Raw genomic sequence first — 23,364 nt, 5'->3', positions numbered from 1 at the left:
GGTTGCTCCATTTGAAAATGATCTGTGGCACAACCTTTTCCTGGTCCTCATACTTACAATATGGTTATTGTGTGCTAATAAAGCCAATGCTCAAGCAAAGCCTATAGTTTCACCAGGTCATCTAAGGCATTTCAACAGTAGCAGGCACAACAACAGGGAGCCAAGGAGACATGCAATTAACCAAATCCCTTACGTTAATCTTGAAATAACGACTTTATTCTCAACCTTGTTTTGAGAACGAACTAAAGATATCTCAGTTTCAAGGTCTCAGCTTAGAGGGAAGCCTCGTGAGGTATTGGTCTGTCACGTGGTATGAACCAGTATTGGTGGGTCACATGAATTAAACAAAACGCTAATGATTAATGTAATTATGCTAAATCATGCAAATATAACTTGTGTATATAGCCGTATATAAGACAACTGCTGGAAGAACAGCGTGCTGACAAATAAAGGAGGATTCATTTAAGATTGACTTTGAGTGTCCACGTGTAAGAATTTCCACTACACTATTGTGCAAGACAAATTATAAGTACCACCACCTGTCCCTGTTAATTAATTTCTCTTCACTTGACCCCAATAAGCTTCCTTTAGTAGTCTTTCAACAAAACAGCATGTTTGAAAATAATTGGATGGAGGGATTGTGATGTCAACACAGAAGAAAAATAATTATTTTTATTGAACTAGAACAAAAATAACAATTGTAAAATCTCTTGAGCAACTTTAAAATATCATACAGGGAGAAAATATTCATATTATATAAAGTACATTTGAATGCTTAAAAATATGAACACATACATACATATTTTTTAACCAAGTACACAGTGGAGACATTTGTCATGCAAAAGAGCACAAATCTGAGCAAATAACACAATGAACCTCATTATCTGACATTTGTTCAACAATGTCGGTCTGCCTTCTCCTTAGGGTTGTTGTTGCCTCCAGCCAAAACAGTGTGAAAGTTCTCTTCTACTCTCCTTCTCCTGATGCTTCTAGTATAGAACCCTGAGGGAAAGCACCTTCCCAAGGTCCTTTCAGGCTGTTCACACCACTGACACTCACGCCCCCTTTAGCGCCACACATTGCTCCAGGAAGGGCATCAGCAAGGATGTCACTGTTTCGTCTTTGCGTGGCAGTTCTTTCATGAGCAATTGAGTGGCTGAAATGGAGCCATTCATCCCCCAGCTCTTTACCATTAGCTCTGCAAGATCGTGGAGCTCCTCCAAGCACCCCAGGTCATGGCTGGAGATACTGGGCTGTGGGAGTTCCTTTGAGGTTCTGACTAGAAACTTAAGCCTCTTGATCTCCTTGGCTGACAGTTGCTCCAGGATGCGACACAGATTCTGCAACCAGTCCGACTCTGTGAGATTGCTGCCTATTGGGAGAAAAAAAACAATAAAACACACACAACCCTGGTTTCTTATTCCAAACGTTTTCCAAATACAGTGGAAATTAGCATGTTTTTGGTTTATTTGCAGGTAGATGAAAATCAGTTCAATCAGTTGCAGGTAGGGGAAAGATAGTTGTAGGGCTATAAAGAGATGTGAGATAACAGTTACCTGGCTTTAGAAATATCGGTTCAAACCATTGGCATTTCCACACCTTCTTTCGCCCCATCCTCTTGAGCTCCTGAATCATCAGCTTCAATTTGGTAACTGTACTGTCCAAGAGGACTGTAAATGTGGCATGTTGATCTGGGCCATTATGAATATGCAAATCTTTCTCCTGACAGAGAAAGGGAGGTCAAAGAGAATCACTTATGACAATCCTGCTAAATTCTATGCCCATTTAAGCATATCTAGAGGAGAAAAACTTAGTGGGTTTTAATACAAAAAGCTAAGTTATTGGTCATAGAGGACAGGTGAGGCTCAGTAATGACGTGTTGTCTCAATGGATGAGGTACTGGAAACAAACAAACTTTTCCTTACCTATTAGCTTAGATTATATTACATTACAGCACAGTAAATCATGAAACGTCTTCAAATCAATAAAAAAGTGGTCAGAAGAAGCAGATGCTAAGCTACAAGACTGTTTTGTTAGCACAGACTGGAATATGTTCCAGGATTCCTCAGATGGCATTGAAGAGTACACCATATCAGTCATTGGCTTCATCATTAAGTGCATCGATGACGTTGTCCCTACAGTGACCGTACGTACATACCCTAACCAGAAACCATGGATTACAGGCAACATCCATACTGGGCTAAAGGGTAGATCTGCCCTTTCAAGGAGCGGGACTCTAACCCGGAAACTTAAAAGAAATCCCACTATGCCCTCCGACTATCACGTTTTAAGGTAAGACCCAGATGCAGACAACGTCAAAGTAACAATAGTTTATTAATGCAACAGGGGCAGGCAAAAGACAGGTCAAGGGCAGGGGTCAGTAATCCAGATAGGTGGGGTCAACACCGGGAAAACTAGAAAACAGGAACAGTCGAGAGACAGGAACAGAGGGAAAAATCGCTGGTGGGCTTGACGAAACAAAACAAACTGGCAACAGTCAAACAGAACACAGGTATAAATAACCTTCAGGAGACGCCCCACCATGTAAGCCGGTTGGTCATTGATGAGGTGGGGGAGAGTGGTGGGCCTGGAAACAGTAGACAAGGGGCTGTGAGACATGGGTTTAACTCTGGACACATGAAAGGTGGGATTTATATAAAGGGTAAGGGGCAACTGAAGACGAACAGCAGAGGGGCTAATAATCTTGGATGGGAAACGGGCCGATAAACCATGGTGGAGAGTTTGCGGGATTCCATCCGGGGCAGATCCCGGGTGGCCATACATTCTGCCTAAGACGATACCGGGTAGCCATTGTCCAATGGCGCTCCGCTTGTCGTAGATACCTGGAGGTGGTCTTGAGGAGGGCCGACTGGGCTCTCCTCCAGGTACGACGACAGCGGCGGACAAACATCTGGGCAGAAGGTATACCAACCTCTTCTTCCTGCTCAGGCAAGAGCGGGGGCTGATATCCCAGGGAACACTCAAATGGTGATAGGTCCGTGGCAGAGCAGGGAAGGGTGTTGCGGGCTCCAGTCCTGACAGAGAGTACAAGCGTCCCCGGGGCGGCGTGGTGCTAGAGAGAAGGTCAATCCCACAGTCATTGGGTCAGTGCGGCAGAAGCAAAGTGGCCCGGGCCTTGCTGAACATGTCCTGGAGGTTCTGGTACTCTTTTAGGGCGGTGTGCAAATTGGACTGGGACTAGGGTTTCTGGGATAATGGTGTTCATGTGAGCCATGACCAGCCTATCAAAGCACTTCATGGCTACAGATGTGAGTGCTACGGGTTGGTAGTCTTTTAGGCAGGTTACCTTAGTGTTCTTGGGCACAGGGACTATGGTGGTTCTACAGCTGCATAATCGAAAGCATCCTGACTGGTTGCATTACTGCCTGGTATGCCAACTGCTCGGCCTCCTAGTACATCACTGGGGCAAAGCTTGCTCCCATCCAGGACCTCTTTTCCAGGCGTTGTCAGAGGAAGGACTTAAAAACTGTCAAAGATTCCAGCCACCCTAGTCATAGTCATAGACTGTTCTCTCTGAAAGTCTACTGTAGGTCCAAGAGGCTTCTTAATAGCTTCTAACCCCAAGCCATAACACTCCTGAAAATCAAATCAAAATGCTACCCAGACTATTTGCATTGCTCCCCTCCCCCTCTTTCACACTGCTGCTACTCTCTGTTGTTATCATCTATGCATAGTCACTTTAATAACTCTACCTACATGTACATATGACCTCAATTACCTTGACTAACCGGTGCCCCTTCACATTAACTCTGTACCGGTACCCCCCTGTACATAGTCTCGCTATTGTTATTTTACTGCTGCTCTTTAATTACTTGTAACTTTTATTTCTTATATATTATATATAAAAACACATTCAACTGCATTGTTGGTTAGGGGCTGGTAAGTAAGCATTTCACTGTAAGGTCTACTACACCTGTTGTATTCGGAGCATGTGACTAATAACATTTGATTTGATTTGATTTTAAATCATAGTCATTAACACACATAAAACATTCTTTATGCAATTTCTAACCTTGGGATGGACGCTGAAGCCCTGTTCGAGGTCTGAGGTCACTCTGTATCGGGCTTCGGGCCTTAGGTAGCAGTCAGAGCAAGCACGGATGAACTCCAGCTTCTTATTTCGCTTTATTACCTATGAATGAGTAGAGATTGATAGATACATAGCCGGCAGCATAGTCTAGTGGTTAGAGCGTTGGACTAGTAACAGAAAGGTTGCAAGATTGAATCCCCGAGCTGACATGGTACAAATCTGTCGTTCTGCCCCTGAACAAGGCAGTTACCCCACTGTTCCTAGGCAGTCATTGAAAATAAGAATTTGTTCTTAACTGACTTGCCTAGTTAAATAACTACATATTGTAAATAGGTACTGACTTAAGAAAATTGCAAATCTGTTAAATTGAAACCGCTGTTAAAATTATGTCATGCTGTCACAATCTGATCTGTTTCAACTGTCTTTGTGATTGTCTGCAGGTGTTGCCCATCTTCCCCTGTGTATTTATACACGTGTTTTCTGTCTGTCTGTGCTAGTTTGTCTGAGTCAACCAGTGTTTTGTGTCTCAGGTCCCGCTTTTTATAGTCTCTCTTTTATTGCCCTCCCGGGCCTTGACCCTTGCCTTGCCTGTCCTGACTCTGAGCCCACCTGCCTGGCCACTCTGCCTGTCCCTGAGCCTGCCTGCTGACCTGTACCTCTGCCACCCTCTGGATTACCGACCTCTGACCTTACCCAGACCCTGAGCCTGCCTGCTGTCCGGTACCGCTGACCGACCTCTGGTTTACTGACCCCTGCCTGCCTTGACCTGTCTATTGCCTGCCCCTGTTGAAACATGAAACTATTGTTTATTCGACGTAGTCTGCATCTGGGTCTTCCCTTCATACCTGATACATGCAGTGGTAACAACACAGATGTATGGGTTGATATTGTAATTGGATGGGGTTGGAGATGCATTGAGATTTCAATGAGCTGAAATATGGACTGAATGCATTAAAATAAAGATTTGCAATATTTACCTCAGTGTATGGCACATTGCGGGACAATAGGTAAACCCAGAGCCTGTGTTGTCCTTCTGTAACGTTTAGCTCCAGGAAAAGAAGCACCTGCCCATTGATTTTTGTTTTTGTTTTTGGCTTGCGTCGTAACAAAGTCCATCTGGAGAGCCCATTGATGTTTATAATCACATGTGAATGTGTCACCCGAATAGGTACCAGAATCTCCAGACTATTGCTCCATATGTGAGCCACAGACAAGGCCTCAGCTGCGTAGACTGGAAAATAACGAGACAGCCACACCAACAAACAATCAGTTCTACCATCTTGAATATTTCCAGACGCTTTCTTACCATTTCGTGTTTTGTGGATTGAAAAGTTTGAACACATATATCGTTGGGGAAAAAAGGGTATTTCAAAAAGTGCTTAAAATTTTTTTTCCGCAGTGAATAATTTTGCACGCCCAATTTTTGATTTGTTAAAAAAGTTTGAAATATCGAATAAATGTCGTTCCACTTCATGATTGTGTCCCACTTGTTGTTGATTCTTCACAAAAAAATACAGTTTTATATCTTTATGTTTGAAGCCTGAAATGTGGCAAAAGGTCGCAAAGTTCAAGGGGGCAGAATACTTTCGCAAGGCACTGTACTAATTGAGTGTATGTAAACTTCTGACCCACTGGAAATGTGATGAAAGAAATAAAAGCTGAAAACAATGATTCTCTCCACAATTATTCTGACATTTCACATTCTTAAAATAAAGTGGAGATCCTAACTGACCTAAGACAGGGAATTTTTACTCTGATTAAATGTCAGGAATTGTGAAAAACTGAGTTGAAATGCATTTGGCTGAGGTGTATGTAAACTTCCGGCTTCAACTGTACATTAGGTCTTTCCTTGCAGCACTCGACCACACAACTGGACAATAATCAAGATAAGACAAAACTTTACTTTATGGAGTGTAGTGTCAAAAAAGCAGAGCATCTCTATTACGGACAGACCTCTCCCCATCTTTACAACCATTGAATATGTTTTACAATCTAACATGACACCAATTCATTTAGTCTCCTCAACTTGTTCAACAGCCACACCATTCATTACCAGAATGAGCTGAGGTCTAGAACTTAGGGAATGATTTGTACCAAATACAATGCTCTTAGTAAAACTCACCCTCAGTCTCGCAGTGAAGAAGGTGCAGTTGGTACATATGTCCCTCTGGACAGCTGATCTTAAACACAGGACATGCAGGCTCAGAGTCTGTGTCAGCAAGCATGTGCATGTCCCAGTGGTCCACACTATACTCCACGGTACCTGGCTCCCTCATCCCAAATACCAGCCCTGTAGCTCTGCACTGGAACTTGCCACTAAACCCACACTGGAACCTGGGTAGCATCATAAAATAGAAGTACATTAGCCTTATATTATAAAGACGGTCTCAGGGCACAGGGGAAATGGTTATTCTAAGAAAGCCACAGTTCTGTTATTAGGAAATATTGCATGTTACATTATCATATCAGTGCATATTATGAATTGTAATTTTGTAATGTTTTAATTTCACCTTTATTTGACCAGGTAGGCAAGTTGAGAACAAGTTCTCATTTACAATTGCGACCTGGCCAAGATAAAGCAAAGCAGTTCGATTGTTGGCTTAAGAGTGAAAACTCCAATTTGGAAGTAGGAGAGGAATAAACTTACTGGTTTAGATGTAACAGTAGTTATAATTGATTCAATCTATGGTAGTTTACCTGTAGGAAATCTTGTTTTCTTCAACCTCTTCAACTATCTCAGGGTTAAATTCTTTAACAATGGGTTTGGTCTGTGAATGAGAAGATGATAGACACTACTTTACAAACCGATTGCAAACCTGACTTTAAATGGCAGTTCCTGCTGTTGCTCTTTAAATCAATCAATCTACCTTTGAAAAAACTTTAGAGGTCTCTTCTCTCACAGAGGTAGAGCCCAGGTTTGTGACGTGTCGGTCCTGCATTCCAGGCACATGAGCAGGCCAAAGTTTGTAGCGTTTATCCGCCAAGAAGCTGTCAAACTCAGTGATCTTGTTGTTGCAAAGCCTGTGGAGAAAGATTGTTCTTCATTGAGACACGTCATAACTAGGTCAAGGAAGCATAGACATTAGCAACAACACTCCTTTACTCACCATACAGTTTCTGTAAAGCTGTTTCCAATCATGTATAGGTTAAGTTGCACAGCTCCTTCATCAGTGATTTCATTATTGCATAGACTGAAAAAGAGATCATGGTTTAAGGGTGCTGGTCCAAAAGTGGCCAATGCACATGGAGTATGTCACCACTGAATATGTCATCCTGTATGTCATCACACTCAGGGTTAGTACTTTGAAAAATATAAAAATATGGCTTCCTGTCACGTTCTGACCCTAGTTCGTGTGTTATTTCTTTGTTTTAGTTGGTCAGGACGTGAGTTGGGTGGGTATTCTATGTTTTGTGTTTCTAGGTTGGGTTTCTTGTTTGGCCTGATATGGTTCTCAATCAGAGGCAGGTGTTAGTCATTGTCTCTGATTGGGAACCATATTTAGGTAGCCTGTCTTCTGTTGGGTTTATGGGTGGTTATTTTCAGTCTTTGTGTGTCTGCACCAGATAGAACTGTTTCGGTGTGTGTTTTTGAAGTGTTCAGTTTTCCATTAAAAAGATGAACACTAACCACGCTGCGCTTTGGTCCTCTCTATCTCCAGACGACAACCGTTACACTTCCACTTAATTCAATGTACTGCATCTGAAAATACCCTTACTTTAGGACTTGTGCCTTGTGCAGATGTGTGAGCATAAACTCCAGATGTGTGTCAGTGAGATGGCAGTCGCTGAGGTCCAGCTCTGAAAGCCCCTCTGAGTGCTCCAGAATCAATGCCAGTGACGAACAGGCCATCAGGTCCAACGGGGTATGACTGAGGTCCAGTTCCTTCCCCAGGGCTCTGGATAGTAGTGAAGCAAGTCTCTCTGACCTGCCTCCATCTCCCACAAATACCAGGTGAAGGAGCTGCAGCAAAATAGGTTTTCCAAGGCTATGAAGGAACAAAGTTAAACAGTGTCACTACTGGAAATTCAAAAGTAAAGCACTCACGAGAGTGTAACGTCTTGGCGCTACATTATTTGGATAGTCCCCTATCGATGGTCTATAAATCAATAGACTATCAATTGAATATGCAAAAACCTGCTTACGGCATCTCACCTCAAATGGACTCTTTGTAAAATGGACTCTTTGTAAAACTCCTCGAGTCCTGCATCCTCAACCTGACAGTCGTGTAGAATTAGCTCTGTGTCACCATCAGCTTTATTGATGGCTGCAGAGATGGCCCTGCAGTCCCAAGAACTGAGGCTCAAAACAGTATCTTCCTCCTGCCCTGACAGATCCATGGCAGAAGAGCAGGAGAGGTCCAGTTTGTGATTCAGAACCCTCAACAGTGCAGCGGGTGCCTCTGTTTGTGTTATCAATCCTGTCCAGGCATGGAGGAGCTCCAGGAGTAGTTTCCTGTCGACCCTGCAAGGTCGTCAGGACCGTCAGAACCATGGGTGGACATAAAATAATGTGCAATTAATTGTAATTCACTCTTTCCAATCAACTAGAAACCAAATACTTAAATCGGGTACAAGAAGAAGAAAAAACCATTGAGACACTAATAGACAGTGATGTGGACAAAGACCTGAGTTCAGAGACCCTGTGCAGAAGAGTCAGAATCTTCCCCATCTCCTCCTTTGGAATGACAGTCCACAACAGGTTGAGTTTCACCCCGTCACTGTAGTGTAAAGCAAAGCGCAGGGCTTCACAGTCGTCCTGTTTCAAGACCAGGTTGTTCAAGTTGATCCATTCGTCTGATGACCTCACTAAAGTCGTCACCATGTGACCAGCACGTTGTTGGTGGATTTCTTTCAGAGCTGTCCTCTCAAAGTGGGAATTCATTCTGCAGAAAAGGAGGCATTAGGTGCTGTATGTGGTGCTACATGTTTGTTATTGGATTTTCACTGTGAAAGACAAAGGTAATTGGCCCTGATAGCGATCATCATATTGTTTGAACCAGACCTTTGAAAGTGAATATTATTCAGGAACGGGAGAAGATGAGGTATGTCATGCAGTCTGATTCTGCTCCTCCTGAGGTTGATGGTGATGGGTTGTGTGGTGGTCTTCAGCAAGTAGTGAAGCACATTCCAGTCCAGTCTACAGTTAGACAGGTCTCCATCAACCTTCTCCAGGAAGCACTGGGTCAGTTCCTCATTCTGAGCCTCATATACCACAACTGCCAGCTGTTGCAGAATCTCCTCACTTAGTCTGCCATGGAGGAACACAGGCAGATGGTAACACACAGAAAACAATGTGGATCCTTGACAAATCAAACGGTAATCCCCAACACGCAAACCCCACATTTAGAGACATTTTGTTTGAGAGTGCACAAACTAGGTAAACTAACTTGCCTGATAGTGAGCGGACCCCGATGACACAACAGAGTAGTAAGAAGGTAACCCTCGATGGGACAGTCTGTCAGATCCAAGCTCCTTACGGTCCACACTGTCAGTAGTGAAGCTAAACTACTGATCACTCTACACTGCACCCGTTCTGTTGGATTTGGCCTAGATAAGACCAGGGTCAGCTCCTTAACGATCATTGGCCTTTTGCACAAAAGTGACATCCTAGATAGCTTCACTGTTGCCATCTCATTCATTCTGAAAGAAGACATTCAAGAATAGGTGTGGGGTGGGGGTGGGGGTGGGGGTTACAAGCTGACATATGGAATTGTTTTAAGACAGTCATACAATGGATCATTTAGCTATTTGATTTTGAATTTCAGGACCCCTTTAGGGATATATACAAATTATATATGCAATCATTATTTGTTAAAATATAGAATTTGGCCTTTAGTACCAAATCCCATACAAACACATTGAATAACACATTCATAAATGGCAACAACAAAAAAATCAGAAGGAATAGGATTTTGAAGTGTCTGTCCTATATCTAGGAGATATAAGAAAGCTCAGTATATATTTCTATATTTTTTTTACACATATTTAACCCCTTTTTTGGGGTAGGCACAAAACTACTGTACCTCCATACTTCCATTCATTTTTTACAAACCGGTACCAGTTAACTTCAGATGAGTCATCGTGCTCGTGAGAGTATCCCCTTTTCATAGAATGGTCATAATAGTTTGTAGGCCAAACCATTCAGGCGCTACCTATGTTTTCGTGAGAAAAATAGATTTTTCGGGATTTTTCATGGTTTGACAAACACTGCTGTAGCTCGGCCACCTTCCACCGCAGATGTGGAAAAGCACTATAGGCGAACGAGGTGGATTGAGACGCAGCCCAGATATTTCTAGTTTAAACTGAAGGATTTTGATGGGGATTTTTTAAAATGATGTTTCTTCGATTGACGCACCACCGGTGCATCAATAGACTCTAAGGGTGTTAGCAGATGTAGAATTACCTAAGCTTGTGAAGCTCTTTCACTTGTTTGAAGAGAAGTTTAGCTCCTTGGAGAGAGATACTCTGTGGGATGAGAGTGACGTCCAGTTCCTCGTCAGCAGTAGACTGGCCTAGGACTGCTCCTACTGCCTCGCAGCGTACACTGGGCAACCACCCAGACAATGTGAGAGTGTAGTGTAGGGCCTGGAGGAGACAGTGGGATAGCAGTGCATCTCCCTCAAAACCCACAGAGAGTGCATCACACACAGACAGGAAGAACTGGCAGTCACAACTGGGGGTGAAAAATCAAAAGGAGTCAAAGACACATGAAAACATTGTAATGTATGCAAATATATCAAATTGTAAATAAATGATTGGTCAATATATCTCAAAACAATTCATGTTCCATTATATAGTTAACTGTTAATTCAATAGAGAAAAACACAAGCCAGGTTGGTAACAAACCCACATGAGGTATGATATGTAGGGTAGACACGGAAGGAAACTCCTCACGTCACTCTCGTCATCTGAACAACCCCTCAACTCTACCGGTCTCATCCCTGGTTGGAGTTTCAGCACTTCTAGGAGGAGGGAGGCCTTTCTCTCCGAGAGGTCTATTGACCAGGCTGCAGGAGTTGACCAGTAAACTGGCTGTAACGCTGGAAGGACACTTCTGCCTGTTTGAATCTCATAGTCCTTCGCATGTGAGTACAGATCTAACAGAAGCATACACTTCTCTGTAGAGTCATATGAATGAGCTAACCCCAGAGCAGATAGGAGTGCCTCGACAGACCTCTGTCCACTCAGTATGTCATTAACAGCTCCTTGAAGAAACACTTTCAAAAGGAAACGACAAGACCATGGAAAAAATGTGATCCTCCACACTTCAGGCAGCTCCCCCTCATCCTGTCTGGAGAGAAACCTGTCAGTAGAAAAACATTATTAGCCCTGACATAAAAGGAACACACAGACCCAAGCTCTCAAAAGCATGTTGAGGCTAAGTTTATCCTTAGAACTTTAGCCTTAAGATGCTTCACGTTCATAATTCCACGTGGCACCTAAATTACTCTCCGTCAGTGATATGATTATAACAGAACTTTTTAAGCAAACCAACCCGAGGTGTGATATGTAGGGTAGACACTGAAGGAAACTCATCACGTCACTCTCGTCACCTGACCAGTCCCTCAGTTCCACCGGTCTCTTCTCTGGTTGGAGTTTCAGCACTTCTAGGAGGAGGGAGGCCTTTCTCTCAGAGAGGTCTACGGACCAGACTGCAGGAGCTGTCCGGTAAAGTGGCAGTAACGCTGGAAGGACACTTCTGCCTGTCTGAGTCTCGTAGTCGCTCACATGCGAGTACAGATCTAACAGAAAATCACACTGTCCAGCGTTGTCCTGATCAGCAAAGGGGAAAGCTGAGTATCCACATACTGATGAAAGCATGTTTAGCGTCTCTCCTTGCAACGTTGCTGCACAGATGAAGAGATCCACAAGCACTTTGATAGCATCATTGGTGTTCGGAATGCAGTCGTTGAATCTAGATCATTTAGAATGAAAATAAATTGTTAAAATAAAATCTCATGACAAAATGTACCCAAACACTCACAGTACAACCTCTCGGAACCCTCTCTTCGTGTTTAATAGAATATCATTAGATTATAGACTGTCAGGGTCTCTGATGGGAAACTCTACTGTCTTACACCAGATAACATTTTGCACTGAGATAGTAAGCAACTTTCCCCTTCAATCTATGCCAACGGATTAAAGAGACAATGATAGATACAAAAACAAGTCTTCTGTAGCATACTTTTTTGGGGGTTATTCTCAAAGAACATTCAGATCCAGGGATAACATATTCAAGATATTTACACCACCATAGACTCACCTCAGCTCTGAAATGTAGGGTAGACACTGAAGGAAAATGGTCAATTCCCTCTCGCTCTCTTCATCCGACCACCACAGCTCAACTGGTTTCTTCACATTCAGAAATTTCAGCACTTCAAGGATGCCAGAGGTTCCTTTCTCAGAGAGGTCTATGTACCATACTGCAGGAGTTGTCTGGAAAACAGGCTGCAACACTGGTAGAAGTCCTTCCTGCGTGTCATGGGCCTTTGAGTACAGACTAACCACGAATTTGCTCTGTTCCTCTATAGAGTCAGAGTGAATCAAATGAGCAAGCACAGGGCGCAAACCCTCAACGCATTTCTGTCCTGTCGTCACCTCATAGAGAGCTCCTTGTATGTAAAGATCCATCTGCAATGACTTCACTTCCTCATTCCATGAATGCGTTTTTTGATCATTGAGTGAAATGAACCTAAAAGAATGTTAAGATGAGACACTTCTTGTATCATCAACGTAGGCCTACCATTAGAGCTAATATTTGTCATCTTTGGAAATACTGATAGCAGCAGTGGCATTAAAACAGCATCTGTAAGTCATTCAAATTATTTAGAGGAATCTTAACCATATTCAGAATATGCTATTTGGACATTAAAAAAAATCCAGCTATGTAGGCTATACATTCATTTACCTGATATCTGCAATGTTTGACAAACGGTCAAAGATGATTTTCATTGATGATGTGGTAATATGTTGGGTGCCTTGACCAACATGTAGACAGAGATGAATATGTTCTGGTCTCTTCTGCTTCAGGACCTCTTCTGCTGGCTTCCACACCTCTTGCTCTTGGACTGACAGGTGAATTTCAGATTCACACAGTCTCAGCAAATTGTCACAGTCTTTCTGTAGGCCAGAGCGAAGTGCAACTTTCCACATCTGCAGTTGTGTAATGGAATCCAGTCTAACAGAATAAAGATTAAAGACAAAAATATATATTGCATGGTTAAAAACAAAAATATATATTGCATGGTTAAAAACAAAAATATATATTGCATGTTTAAAAACAAAAATATATATTGCATGGTTAAAAACAAAAATATATATTGCATGGTTAAAAATACAAATATATATTGCATGGTTAAAAACAAAAATATATATTGCATGGTTAAAAACAAAAATATATATTGCATGGTTAAAAACAAAAATATATATTGCATGGTTAAAAATACAAATATATATTGCATGGTTAAAAATAAAAATATATATTGCATGGTTAAAAACAAAAATATATATTGCATGGTTAAAAACAAAAATATATATTGTACTTCTATGTAATACTGCATATTAATTATATAACTGCATATTAATGATCAAACTGAACATTGTTATTATATAGTAAGGTACATAATCATTGGCACCCTTGATAAAGAGCAGAAAATACTGTATAAATAAATCATACAAATACTGACCTATATTGTATGCAATTTTTTTGGGGGAAATTATATTATTTAAAAGAAATATGTTTTCAGTACTCCAACACCCTATGATTGCGAGGATAACGACACTGCGCCTTTTTCTGACATGTTTTATGATATTGGAGAACACATTGAAAGGGTTCTTAAACCATTCCTCCATACAGAATCTTTCCAGATCCTTGATGTCCTTGGTCTGCGCTTATGGACTGCCCTCTTCAATTCAAACCACAGCTTTTCAATGGGGTTCAAGTTCGAAGACTGAGATGACCATTACAAAATGTTGATGTTGTGGTCTATTAACCATTTCTTTGTGGATTTTGATGTGTGTGCTTGGGGTTATTGTCTTGATGGAAGATTCATCCTCCTGGCAGAGGCAACCAGGTTTTGGCTAAAATGTCCTGGTACAGGGTTCATGATGCCATTGACCTTAACAAGGGCCCCAGGACCAGTGGAGCAAAATATCCACATAACATGAAATATCCACCTCCATATTTTACAGTAGGGATTCATATATTTTCTGCATATGAATTGTTCTTTCGAAGGCCACATCCACTGCTGGTGTGCGCGGCCAAAAATACCTATATTTTCGTGTCATCTAAACATAGCACTGGTTCCAATCTAAGTGCCAATGCCATTTATTACACTCCAGGCAGTGCTATGGTCAGATAGCATGAAAATAGAGTTCTTTGGCCACGCACACCAGTGGTGGGTTTGGTGTTGAAAAACGGAAGCATATGCAGAAAAGTACCTCATACCCAGTGGTGACCCATCATTCAGGGCAGGTGGGGTTTTGAGCCCTACATTTTTTGGGACATAAACATTACACAACAAGTTGGAAATCGCAATTCAACAATGAGTTGTTTGGAAGGAATCAGTGACAGTTGGCTAACTGCAAGCATTGCAGCTGGGAAGTCAGACTGGGAGAATACATTTTGAACATTCAAATCGGAATGTTGTAAATCTTTCTCTTTCTTTGATGACAACATTTGCCAACTAAGGACCGCCGTGCACAACAACTCTTAAATGTGCCTGGCTTTATAAATCATCCATATATACCTACAGAAATAAGACATATCCTGCTTCCGGCCTGTTTGAGCGTTTGCTTAATAGCCTACTGATTCGATGAGCACCGAGCCTCACCCAACAATTTCATAAATTCTGCTGTTTTTAATATTTACTATGCTGTAATAAAGGCTTTGCCCTTTTTTCGTTAGACCAGGCCTCGGTGGTATAATTCATCATTTATTTTGTGTTGTTTACACTGTTCCAAATTGTCCGGAAAATGATGTTTATAACTATAATAACCCTCCTTTTTCCTTGATCTCCTTCTTATTGTTATTATTATTATGACGATCATTATAACAATAAGTAATGTCCTTATCATTAGCATAGCAGCTTTGAAAAACCACCATCGAGCTGTACTGTAGGCCTAAGAGCGCATCCTGTTTAGTCTAAATAGCATAACTTACTTAGGCCTACATTTCAATATTTACATAGGCTACTGTATAAATCAATAATTAATTAATTCATGTCATCACACAGCATATGAGTCATTCATGATGTGAAATGCAATCAAGCATTTTAGTTTTAAAATATAATAACAAAGCGACCATTGAATAATTAGCATAAACAATAAATAGGGCTAAACTATTCCATTGCGGAAATTGCATTCATGAATGAATGCGACTGTTGCACGCAGCACTTGCTCCATACCTTCCTTTTCTTGATCTCCAGTATTTTCCACAACTAATCACATTTATTCCACACATCTGACTTGCCATTTACCTCCTGTGCAACCAGTAAACATTCCCCCGTTTCGAGTTTATTTGTCACGTCCTTCTGCATCTATTTGGCTGTCACGTGTGTTACGGTGTTCAGAGTTTGTTACAACCAATTTATTGACGTGATTATGTTATGCTATGGGTCAGGCCTCAATGGTCACTTGCATGCGAAGCATACATGTGTCACGTAAAGAGAGCAAGGGTTGAGGGAATGTTTTTTTTCTAAACAAATGAGGGATTTCGGTAACTTTTCAGTCAGAAATGATTGTAATTATGTTGCAGCTTCAGCAACACGGACAGCGCTAAAGATGTGTGGTGGTCGCTGCAGCAGGGAGGAGAGAAAGACAACGGGTGCTAGTCACACAGTCACTTAACACAGCGCAGCGATTCTCAGTCAGGAGGCACAATCAAATCAATTGCGGTCGGCCAATATTACTTTTAGTAAGGGGACAGCCCTAATGTGAACATTTGCATTACTATCTAATTATGCTTTCCCCAACCCACAGCCCCAACCTTAATCACTCGACCTAAACTTAACCGTTTGAGTTGTTTCTGTTTAAAACCTATAACCACACGAAATTAACCCTGTAACTTGTTAATTAAAATTAGCAAATTAAGTGAAACTATATATTAATTATGAGATCTGGTTGGGTAAACCATTTATTGGTAATCTTTGATGTTATGGAGCTATTTTACTACTATTGGTCTTGTGGCCCTTGTTATGGTCAAGGGCATCATGAACATGACCAAATACCAGGACATTTTTGCCAAAAACCTGGTTGCCTCTGTAAGGAGGCTGACACTTGGCCACAAGTGGATATCCCACCCAGCAAGACAATAACCCCAAGCACAAATAAAAAATACACAAAGAAATTGTTAATTGACCACAAAATCAACATTTTGTAATGGACATCTCAGTCTCTGGACTTGAATACCATTGAAAACCTCCCACTGGGCACACACTTGTTGAATCAACGTTGTTTTCACGTCATTTCAACATGGAATAGACGTTGAATTAACATCTGTGCCCAGTGGAAATTGAGTATAGATTAAGGATATTGAGGAACTGGAAAGATTCTCTATGGAGGAATGAGCTATGATCCCTCTCTTGTGTTCTCCAAACTCATAAAACATTGTAGAAAAAGGCTCAGTGACATTATCCTCTCAAGGGAGGGTGCAATACACTACATGACCCAAAATATGTGAACACCTGCTCATCAAACATCTCATTCCAAAAATAATGGGCATTAATATGGAGTTAGTCCCCCTTTGCTGCTATAACAGCCTCCACTCTTCTGGGAAGGCTTTCCACTAAATGTTGGAACATTGCTGCGGGGGACTTGCTTCCATTCATAGTGAGGTCGGGCACTGATGTTGGGTGAACTCAGCGTTCCAATTCATCTCAAAGGTGTTTGATGGAGTTGAGGTCACCGATCTCGACAAGCCTTTTCTGTATGGCCCTCTCTTTATGCACAGGGCATTGTCAAGCTGAAACAGGAAAGGGCCTTCCCCAAACTGTTGCCACAAAGTTGGAAGCACAGAATCATCAAGAATGTCATTGTATGCTGTAGCGTTTAGATTTCCCTTCACTGGAATTAAGGGGCCTAGGCGGAACCATGAAAAACAGCCCCAGACCATAATTCCTCCTCCACCAAACTTTACAGTTGGCACTATGCATTGGGGCAGGTAGAATTCTCCTGGCATCCACCAAACCCAAATTTGCCCGTCGGACTGCCAGATGGTGAAGCGTAATTCATCACTCCAGAGAACGCATTTCTACTGCTCCAGAGTTCAATGGCGGGGAGCTTTACACCTTTCCAGCAGCGATGCTTGGCATTGTGCATGGTGATTTTAGGTTTGTGTGCAGCTGCTCGGCCATGAAAACCCACTTCACGAAGCTCCCGACGAACAGTTATTATGCTGACGTTGCTTCCAGAGGCAGTTTGGAACTTGGTAGTTAGTGTTGCAACCGAGGACAAACGATTTCAACGTATTACGGGCTTCAGCATTTGGCGGTCCCATTCTGTGAGCTTGTGTGGCCTAACCCTTTGCGGCTGAGCCATTGTTGCTCCTAAATGTTTCCACTTCACAATAACAGTACTTACAGTTGACGGGGGCAGCTCTAGCAGAGCCGAAATTTGACAAGCTGACTTGTTGGAAAGGTGGCATCCTATGATGGTGCCATGTTGAATGTCACTGAGCTCTTCAGTAAGGCCATTCTACTGCTAATGTTTGTCTATGGAGATTGCATGGCGGTGTGCTCAATATTATACACCTGTCAGCAACAGGTATAGCTGAAATAGCCGAATCCACTAATTTGAAGAGGTGTCCACATACTTTTGCACATATAGTGTATATTAGTATAAAATAATACAATATCCACATTTCTTTAAGCATACAATATAGCTCGGTGCTTTACCAAGGGTGCCAATAATGATGGACCTGACTGTATATTTATGTCATTGTGATGCATGGATGAAGTCATAGAAATAAGGCTACTATCAAGCACTGTAATAGTAAGAAGAGTAATACCTAAGCATTGTGAGATTTTCCAAAGCCCTGAGAATCAGCCTTAGTCCCGGATCTGACAAAGAGCAGTCTTCCAGGTCCAGTTGAACATTCCTGTCTTTGGATTGGCTGATCACATATGACACTGCACAGCACTGTTGAGGATCAAGCTGTTCTCCACTGAGATTAAACTCGTAGCCCACTTTTTCTAGGAGGAGTAAGCAGGCATCAGGTGACTGGTGCTCATACAAGCATTGACAAATGAAGAGGAGATTTTCCATATCAACATCTGAATTGGATTCATCAGGGTCCGGCTGTGTCTCACAGTAGATGAATGAGTCTATGATCTTTTCAATGTACTGGTCAGATAGTTCTCTCACCTCTTCCTCAGAAATCAAGAATTTAATTGATTCAACCATGTTATTGGACTGACTAGAAAGTCCACACAAGAACGAGAAAATGTGCTTCAAGTACTTTCCTTCTTCGGTCTGGCACTGCTGAAGGACTTGGGTGATTTTGTCTGGTGTCATCAACAGAAAAACAGAGGCCCAAAACTCCTGCATTGTGTTGTGGAGAAAAGCCCAAGATGATGTTGATGTGTCCTTGGCAGCAGATGACGTCAGAAAAGCATCTACCACACTGTGGTCTTCGCCATCCAATCTTGTCACGTTGACTGTTTTGCCCAGCATTGCTTGGTAAGCGCTTTCAGCAAGAGACCTGAGGGCCTCCTTTTGGCGACGCATGTATTCACCGAGGTGTTCTGTAGTTTGGTCATTGCGTATTTTCAAGATATCTCGCAAGATCTGTACATACATTTCTGTTACAGTGCAAGGATGATCTTTAGAAACACTCAAACAGATGCAGGCAGTCACTATGAAGGCGTACATTGGGACATGACAAAGACTAAAGAGTTCAGGGTTATTCAAAATTCTGCAAATGGCATCCTCATCTGTATCAAACATCCACCTAAAGAAAGATCTGATTGACGCGTCATTGAATCCGTGTACTTCCACTCGATAAGATGGCCAGTCAGACAGAAACCCACAGTCTTCTGCCTCTGGTCTGCATGTGGTCACAATCTTAGCATCACACAGAAGGTCTTTCTCTAAAATGCGCTTCACCACAGAATTGCTGATTGCGTCCATGATTCCATCAAACACAATTATGACATTTTCAGAATTCTGTTCAATATCTTGCAAAATCTCCTCAATCCCTTCCTCTGGTTTGACGTATTTGCCAAACAAAAGTGACTTCAGAGTCGTGGGGTCATCAGAGTGGGACATAGACCTCATCAAGGATTCATTGAAGTAAAACATGTAGCTCACCGCATTGTCCTCTTTCTGTGCCCAAAGATTCAAAATCTCCTGGGCAACTGTAGTCTTACCTATCCCGGGTTTTCCAACCAGCAGAATTTTTTTCTCATTTCCTGTCAGTAAATTATCAGGGGATAATTTTCTCTTGAATGCTGGAATGTAAGTTTGAAGTTTTTTTGAGCGAGATTTTTTGTAGGCCTTGTTTTTGGAGATCTTGCTTTTTTGAAACACACTTCTGTCGGGGTCCAAAACAAGAGGTATGTATGTGAATGGTTTTAATGTAGAACTGTTTTTTAGCCAATACATGCGCTTTTTTTGTCTCGCCTCATAAATCCGAATCGCTTTCAATTTCAACTGCCTCATGTACTTGAAGCAAAGTTTGGAATCTAGAAAAAAAGGATGAAGCAATAAGGAAACAAGGACAATTGCATGATTTGAGCATTAAATAAAATGTCTTGCAGATAACTGAACCACTCAAGTGTCAAATAGGGTTTTATTATAAAATGACTTGCTATCCATTGATTCTAAGAGATTTGGGTAATAATTTGCATGTACTGTATATTATAAAGCATCTATAAGCACATAATACACATTGCATTATAGCTACATGGGGTATTGTTAAAGCTTAACGATCTGATTCACATTGATACTGGGAATGTTTTGTTTGAAGACGAAGCAGCGTGGAGGAGTTAGTTGGGCTTGATGAGGTGTCATAATGTCAATCAAGATGTGTCATATCACAGAGACCACCCCCGTGGTGGGCGGAGAGAAAATGTTTTTTGTTTTTAATGTTAAATTCCTGCGATTCTAAACCATTTCCCACGGGGCTTAGATCAATTTAGCCGTTTTAGAGGTCATTTCCTGCAATTATTAGACACATTTTGCTATGGCTTTATGACGTTTTATATCTAAATGACTAAAGCTCTAACAAAATCAGTGGCTGAGGAAGTCTGGTGGCAAGGCAGAGTTAGCAGAGTCAGGCACTCACTTGCTCTAGCTAAAGGGTAGAGGAGTGGGTCCTGACCCACTGTCTTTAACTGAGCCATGGAGTTCTAGTAAAAATAATAAATGAATGGTTTTGGATGTTGCTCCCCTTTAAGCTGTAATAATGCTCTATGTCGCTATGATGTGATGTTTATGCTTTGCATAGTGCGTATAGATGTGTAATGTACGCTCTATAACAATTTTACAGTTGGTGTTACGTTACCGCAAATCAGATTTAATTGCCAATATCACATACCAGTAGGAGTGAAGTCACTCTGTAGTGTTGAGTCATCTCTGAAAGAAAAGCAGCTGATCCAATAATGCATATCTTGTTTGAGTGAAACTGTCCTGGTGGTGTACAATATCTTCAAAAGCTTATAGCAGGCAGCCTCCCCTTTGCAAACAGTCATGTCCAGCATTTTTCTGGATCTATCAGACTTCTCATACATGGAGGACAGATAAGAGACCTCTCCCTGATGGAGCACGTTATGCTTATGCAATTGGTCAATAACCAGGGAGTGGTTCTCAAGGCTATCCACAAGAAGTCTTCTACCATTTTGGATATAGTCAACAGCAGACTGTTCTGTGCTTGCCATGGCATCTGTGCACCACTAGCCGACTCCTACAATTATTTAAATCCCTTTATCCCACTTTCATTTAGGCCTAGGATAGTTCTGCCTTCTGACTTCGAACCCAAATCTACTAAATGTCATTTTTCTTGCTGTTCATTTGAATGACTGATCCTTGAATAGTATAATTTATACAAGCCTTGAGGTTAGTACAACTGCAAACGATCCTTTCATAACCCAATATATTACTGTATTGAGATGTCGTGTGTGACTAACAATTTTTAGTTATGGTGTGTGACCACAGATTATCCATTATGTTGAAGTTCAAATGAATGAGACGTACCTTCCTCGACGCATTGATACAGACCATTTGTAAATAGCCTACCTTTGTAAATGGTTCTATATCGCTCACAACTAACTGAAACATTGTAGGCTATTTAAAACGCGGTCTACAATTCATTAGCATTATATAAATATATAGACTAAACTGTGAATTTAATTGCGAATTTCATAACGAAAGTGAAACTAACTTCGAGTGACAGTGTACAGAGTACAACATATTTAGAATTAATCTAAACTCTAAACTCGTACATATGTGCCAAAAGTCCACAAAACCGACATAAATTGACTTCCTCGTGGTGGTGGTCTGAGTGCTGTCCACGTTCAATGTCCTGTCCTGATCAGATTTGAGGTTGGTAAAATAAAAGAAAACGATGCCACCCACAACTTTCTGGAGAAGGGTGTGCAGCAGGGTTGCCAGGTCAAGCTACAATGTCTAACCCAAAGACTATTCAAAACCCGCACACAAGATTTTTAAAACTAGACATTTTTTTAAACAGCCAGAGGAGAGTTGCCACGTTTAGCCTATAAACCTATTTTTCCATAACGTTATCGAGCGAATAAAGAAGGAATATCGACGTAACTTGTAACAACATCAGAAGCTAAATTCGCCTTTCCATCAAAATAATTACTATTGTGAGCTAACGTGACTAATAAAGGAATTTGAATATGTCTCACGAAATTTTTTGTTGTTGCCTTTATTAAACTCTGCAGATCATTTTCCATCAATGGATGTTAACTCGTTTGACTGCTATGTTGTGTGCATGTACTGACATGTATGTGTAACTGATAGATGCACACACACACACACTACATGTTACTGTTTTAAAATGTATGTAAATTGTATTTAGTCTGTAATATATTTTTCATTATGTGTCGTCCCCCAGTAAGACTAGCTGTCGGCTAATGGGGATCCTAATAAATAAAATCTTAATTGTCAATAAATCCCTTATGCGCATGTGAAAGTTGGATAGAGGATCTTGAAATCTCTGTGCAAGAAACACTTGGATGAACTTCAAAAAACGAAAGTTGGGCTATTTTATAGCAATTGTGCCTTCTTGTGTGCCAGATAGTAAGACTACAAACCGATATAAATGGCCTATTTGTGAGATTGACTTCTAATTTCAATAGGCATAGTCTAGGCCTACTAACTCAAATATGGATTTAGGATTGTAATTTAATTTTTCCATGCTTTGGTTAGCTAGATGCAGGTATTCTATAGCCCCTGATAGCCTACAGTAGCCCGGTCAATATGTAAAATGAACAATATAGCAGCTTGCTTAGTTCAAATTGACAATTTATGTAATTTATGTAACATGAATCGTGAGGCTATTTCGAGGTAAGAAGTGCTTCTGTTTGCCCAAATAGCCTGCTGGAATAGGATACTGAGGATGGGGTCCTAATATCAATCTCTGAATCATATGTTAATAAGAAGGATATGAACTGAATAGGCCTAAACTTGTCAACAACAGCCAGTGTTTATTTAAAAAAAATGTTTTACCTGTAGACTAATCTGACTGTTACCTTCAATCTAACGCATTCTAACAACAGCTGATCCACAATTGCGATAGATCACAATTGATCACTCGTCACGTTCTGACCGTTATTTCCTTTGTTTTGTCATTATTTAGTATGGTCAGGGCGTGAGTTGGGGTGGGCAGTCTGTTTGTTTTTCTATGATTTGGGTATTTCTATGTTTCGGCCTAGTATGGTTCTCAATCAGCGGCAGGTGTCATTAGTTGTCTCTGATTGAGAATCATACTTAGGTAGCCTGGGTTTCACTGTGTGTTTGTGGGTGATTGTTCCTGTCTCTGTGTTTGCACCAGATAGGGCTGTTTTGGTTTTTCACATTTCTTGTTTTGTTAGTTTATTCATGTATAGTGTCTTTATTAACGTACCATGAATAACCACCACGCTGCATTTTGGTCCGCCTCTCCTTCACCTCAAGAAAACCGTTACAGAATCACCCACCACAACAGGACCAAGCGGCGTGGTAACGGGCAGCAGCAGGAGCAGCGCGATTAAAACTTCTGGACTTGGGAAGAAATCCTCGACGGGAGAGGACCCTGGGCAAAACCAGGGGAGTGTCGCCGTCCCAAGGTGCAGCAGGAGAAGCGGCAGCAGGAG

The 23,364-nt window shown here is 41.5% G+C and overlaps 1 protein-coding gene across 8 annotated transcripts in view; it reads right to left on the bottom strand.

Moving 5' to 3' along the window:
- The window catches only part of LOC118357513 (uncharacterized), a 30,039-nt gene extending 8,249 nt beyond the window's left edge, over positions 1–21,790 (bottom strand). The window contains exons 1-20 of one of the 8 annotated variants that reach the window (XM_035734682.2): positions 20,586–21,666; positions 18,057–19,731; positions 12,960–13,229; positions 12,315–12,743; positions 11,547–11,966; positions 10,902–11,354; positions 10,455–10,724; positions 9,443–9,691; positions 9,054–9,299; positions 8,677–8,934; positions 8,205–8,513; positions 7,768–8,037; positions 7,159–7,242; positions 6,952–7,072; positions 6,749–6,819; positions 6,174–6,385; positions 5,029–5,282; positions 4,034–4,153; positions 1,557–1,722; positions 658–1,372 (exon numbers count right to left, since the gene is read on the bottom strand). In XM_035734682.2, coding sequence (XP_035590575.2) covers positions 1,056–1,372; positions 1,557–1,722; positions 4,034–4,153; positions 5,029–5,282; positions 6,174–6,385; positions 6,749–6,819; positions 6,952–7,072; positions 7,159–7,242; positions 7,768–8,037; positions 8,205–8,513; positions 8,677–8,934; positions 9,054–9,299; positions 9,443–9,691; positions 10,455–10,724; positions 10,902–11,354; positions 11,547–11,966; positions 12,315–12,743; positions 12,960–13,229; positions 18,057–19,731; positions 20,586–20,925 — 6,534 coding nt within the window. In that variant the 5' untranslated portion in view covers positions 20,926–21,666 and the 3' untranslated portion in view covers positions 658–1,055. Of the gene's footprint in view, positions 1–657; positions 1,373–1,556; positions 1,723–3,934; positions 4,154–5,028; positions 5,283–6,173; positions 6,386–6,748; positions 6,820–6,918; positions 7,073–7,158; positions 7,243–7,767; positions 8,038–8,204; positions 8,514–8,676; positions 8,935–9,053; positions 9,300–9,442; positions 9,692–10,454; positions 10,725–10,901; positions 11,355–11,546; positions 11,967–12,314; positions 12,744–12,959; positions 13,230–18,056 lie in introns of those variants that run through there. The other 7 variants (XM_052478302.1, XM_052478303.1, XM_052478304.1 and 4 more) reach the window with 7 other exon arrangements.
- Between the last annotated feature and the right edge of the window lie 1,574 nt (positions 21,791–23,364).

Source organism: Oncorhynchus keta, chromosome 24, assembly GCF_023373465.1.
Source record: "Oncorhynchus keta strain PuntledgeMale-10-30-2019 chromosome 24, Oket_V2, whole genome shotgun sequence".
Classification (NCBI taxonomy): Eukaryota; Metazoa; Chordata; class Actinopteri; order Salmoniformes; family Salmonidae; genus Oncorhynchus; species Oncorhynchus keta.
Note: the sequence above shows the minus strand (reverse complement) of the source record. Positions and strands in the feature narration are given on the sequence as shown.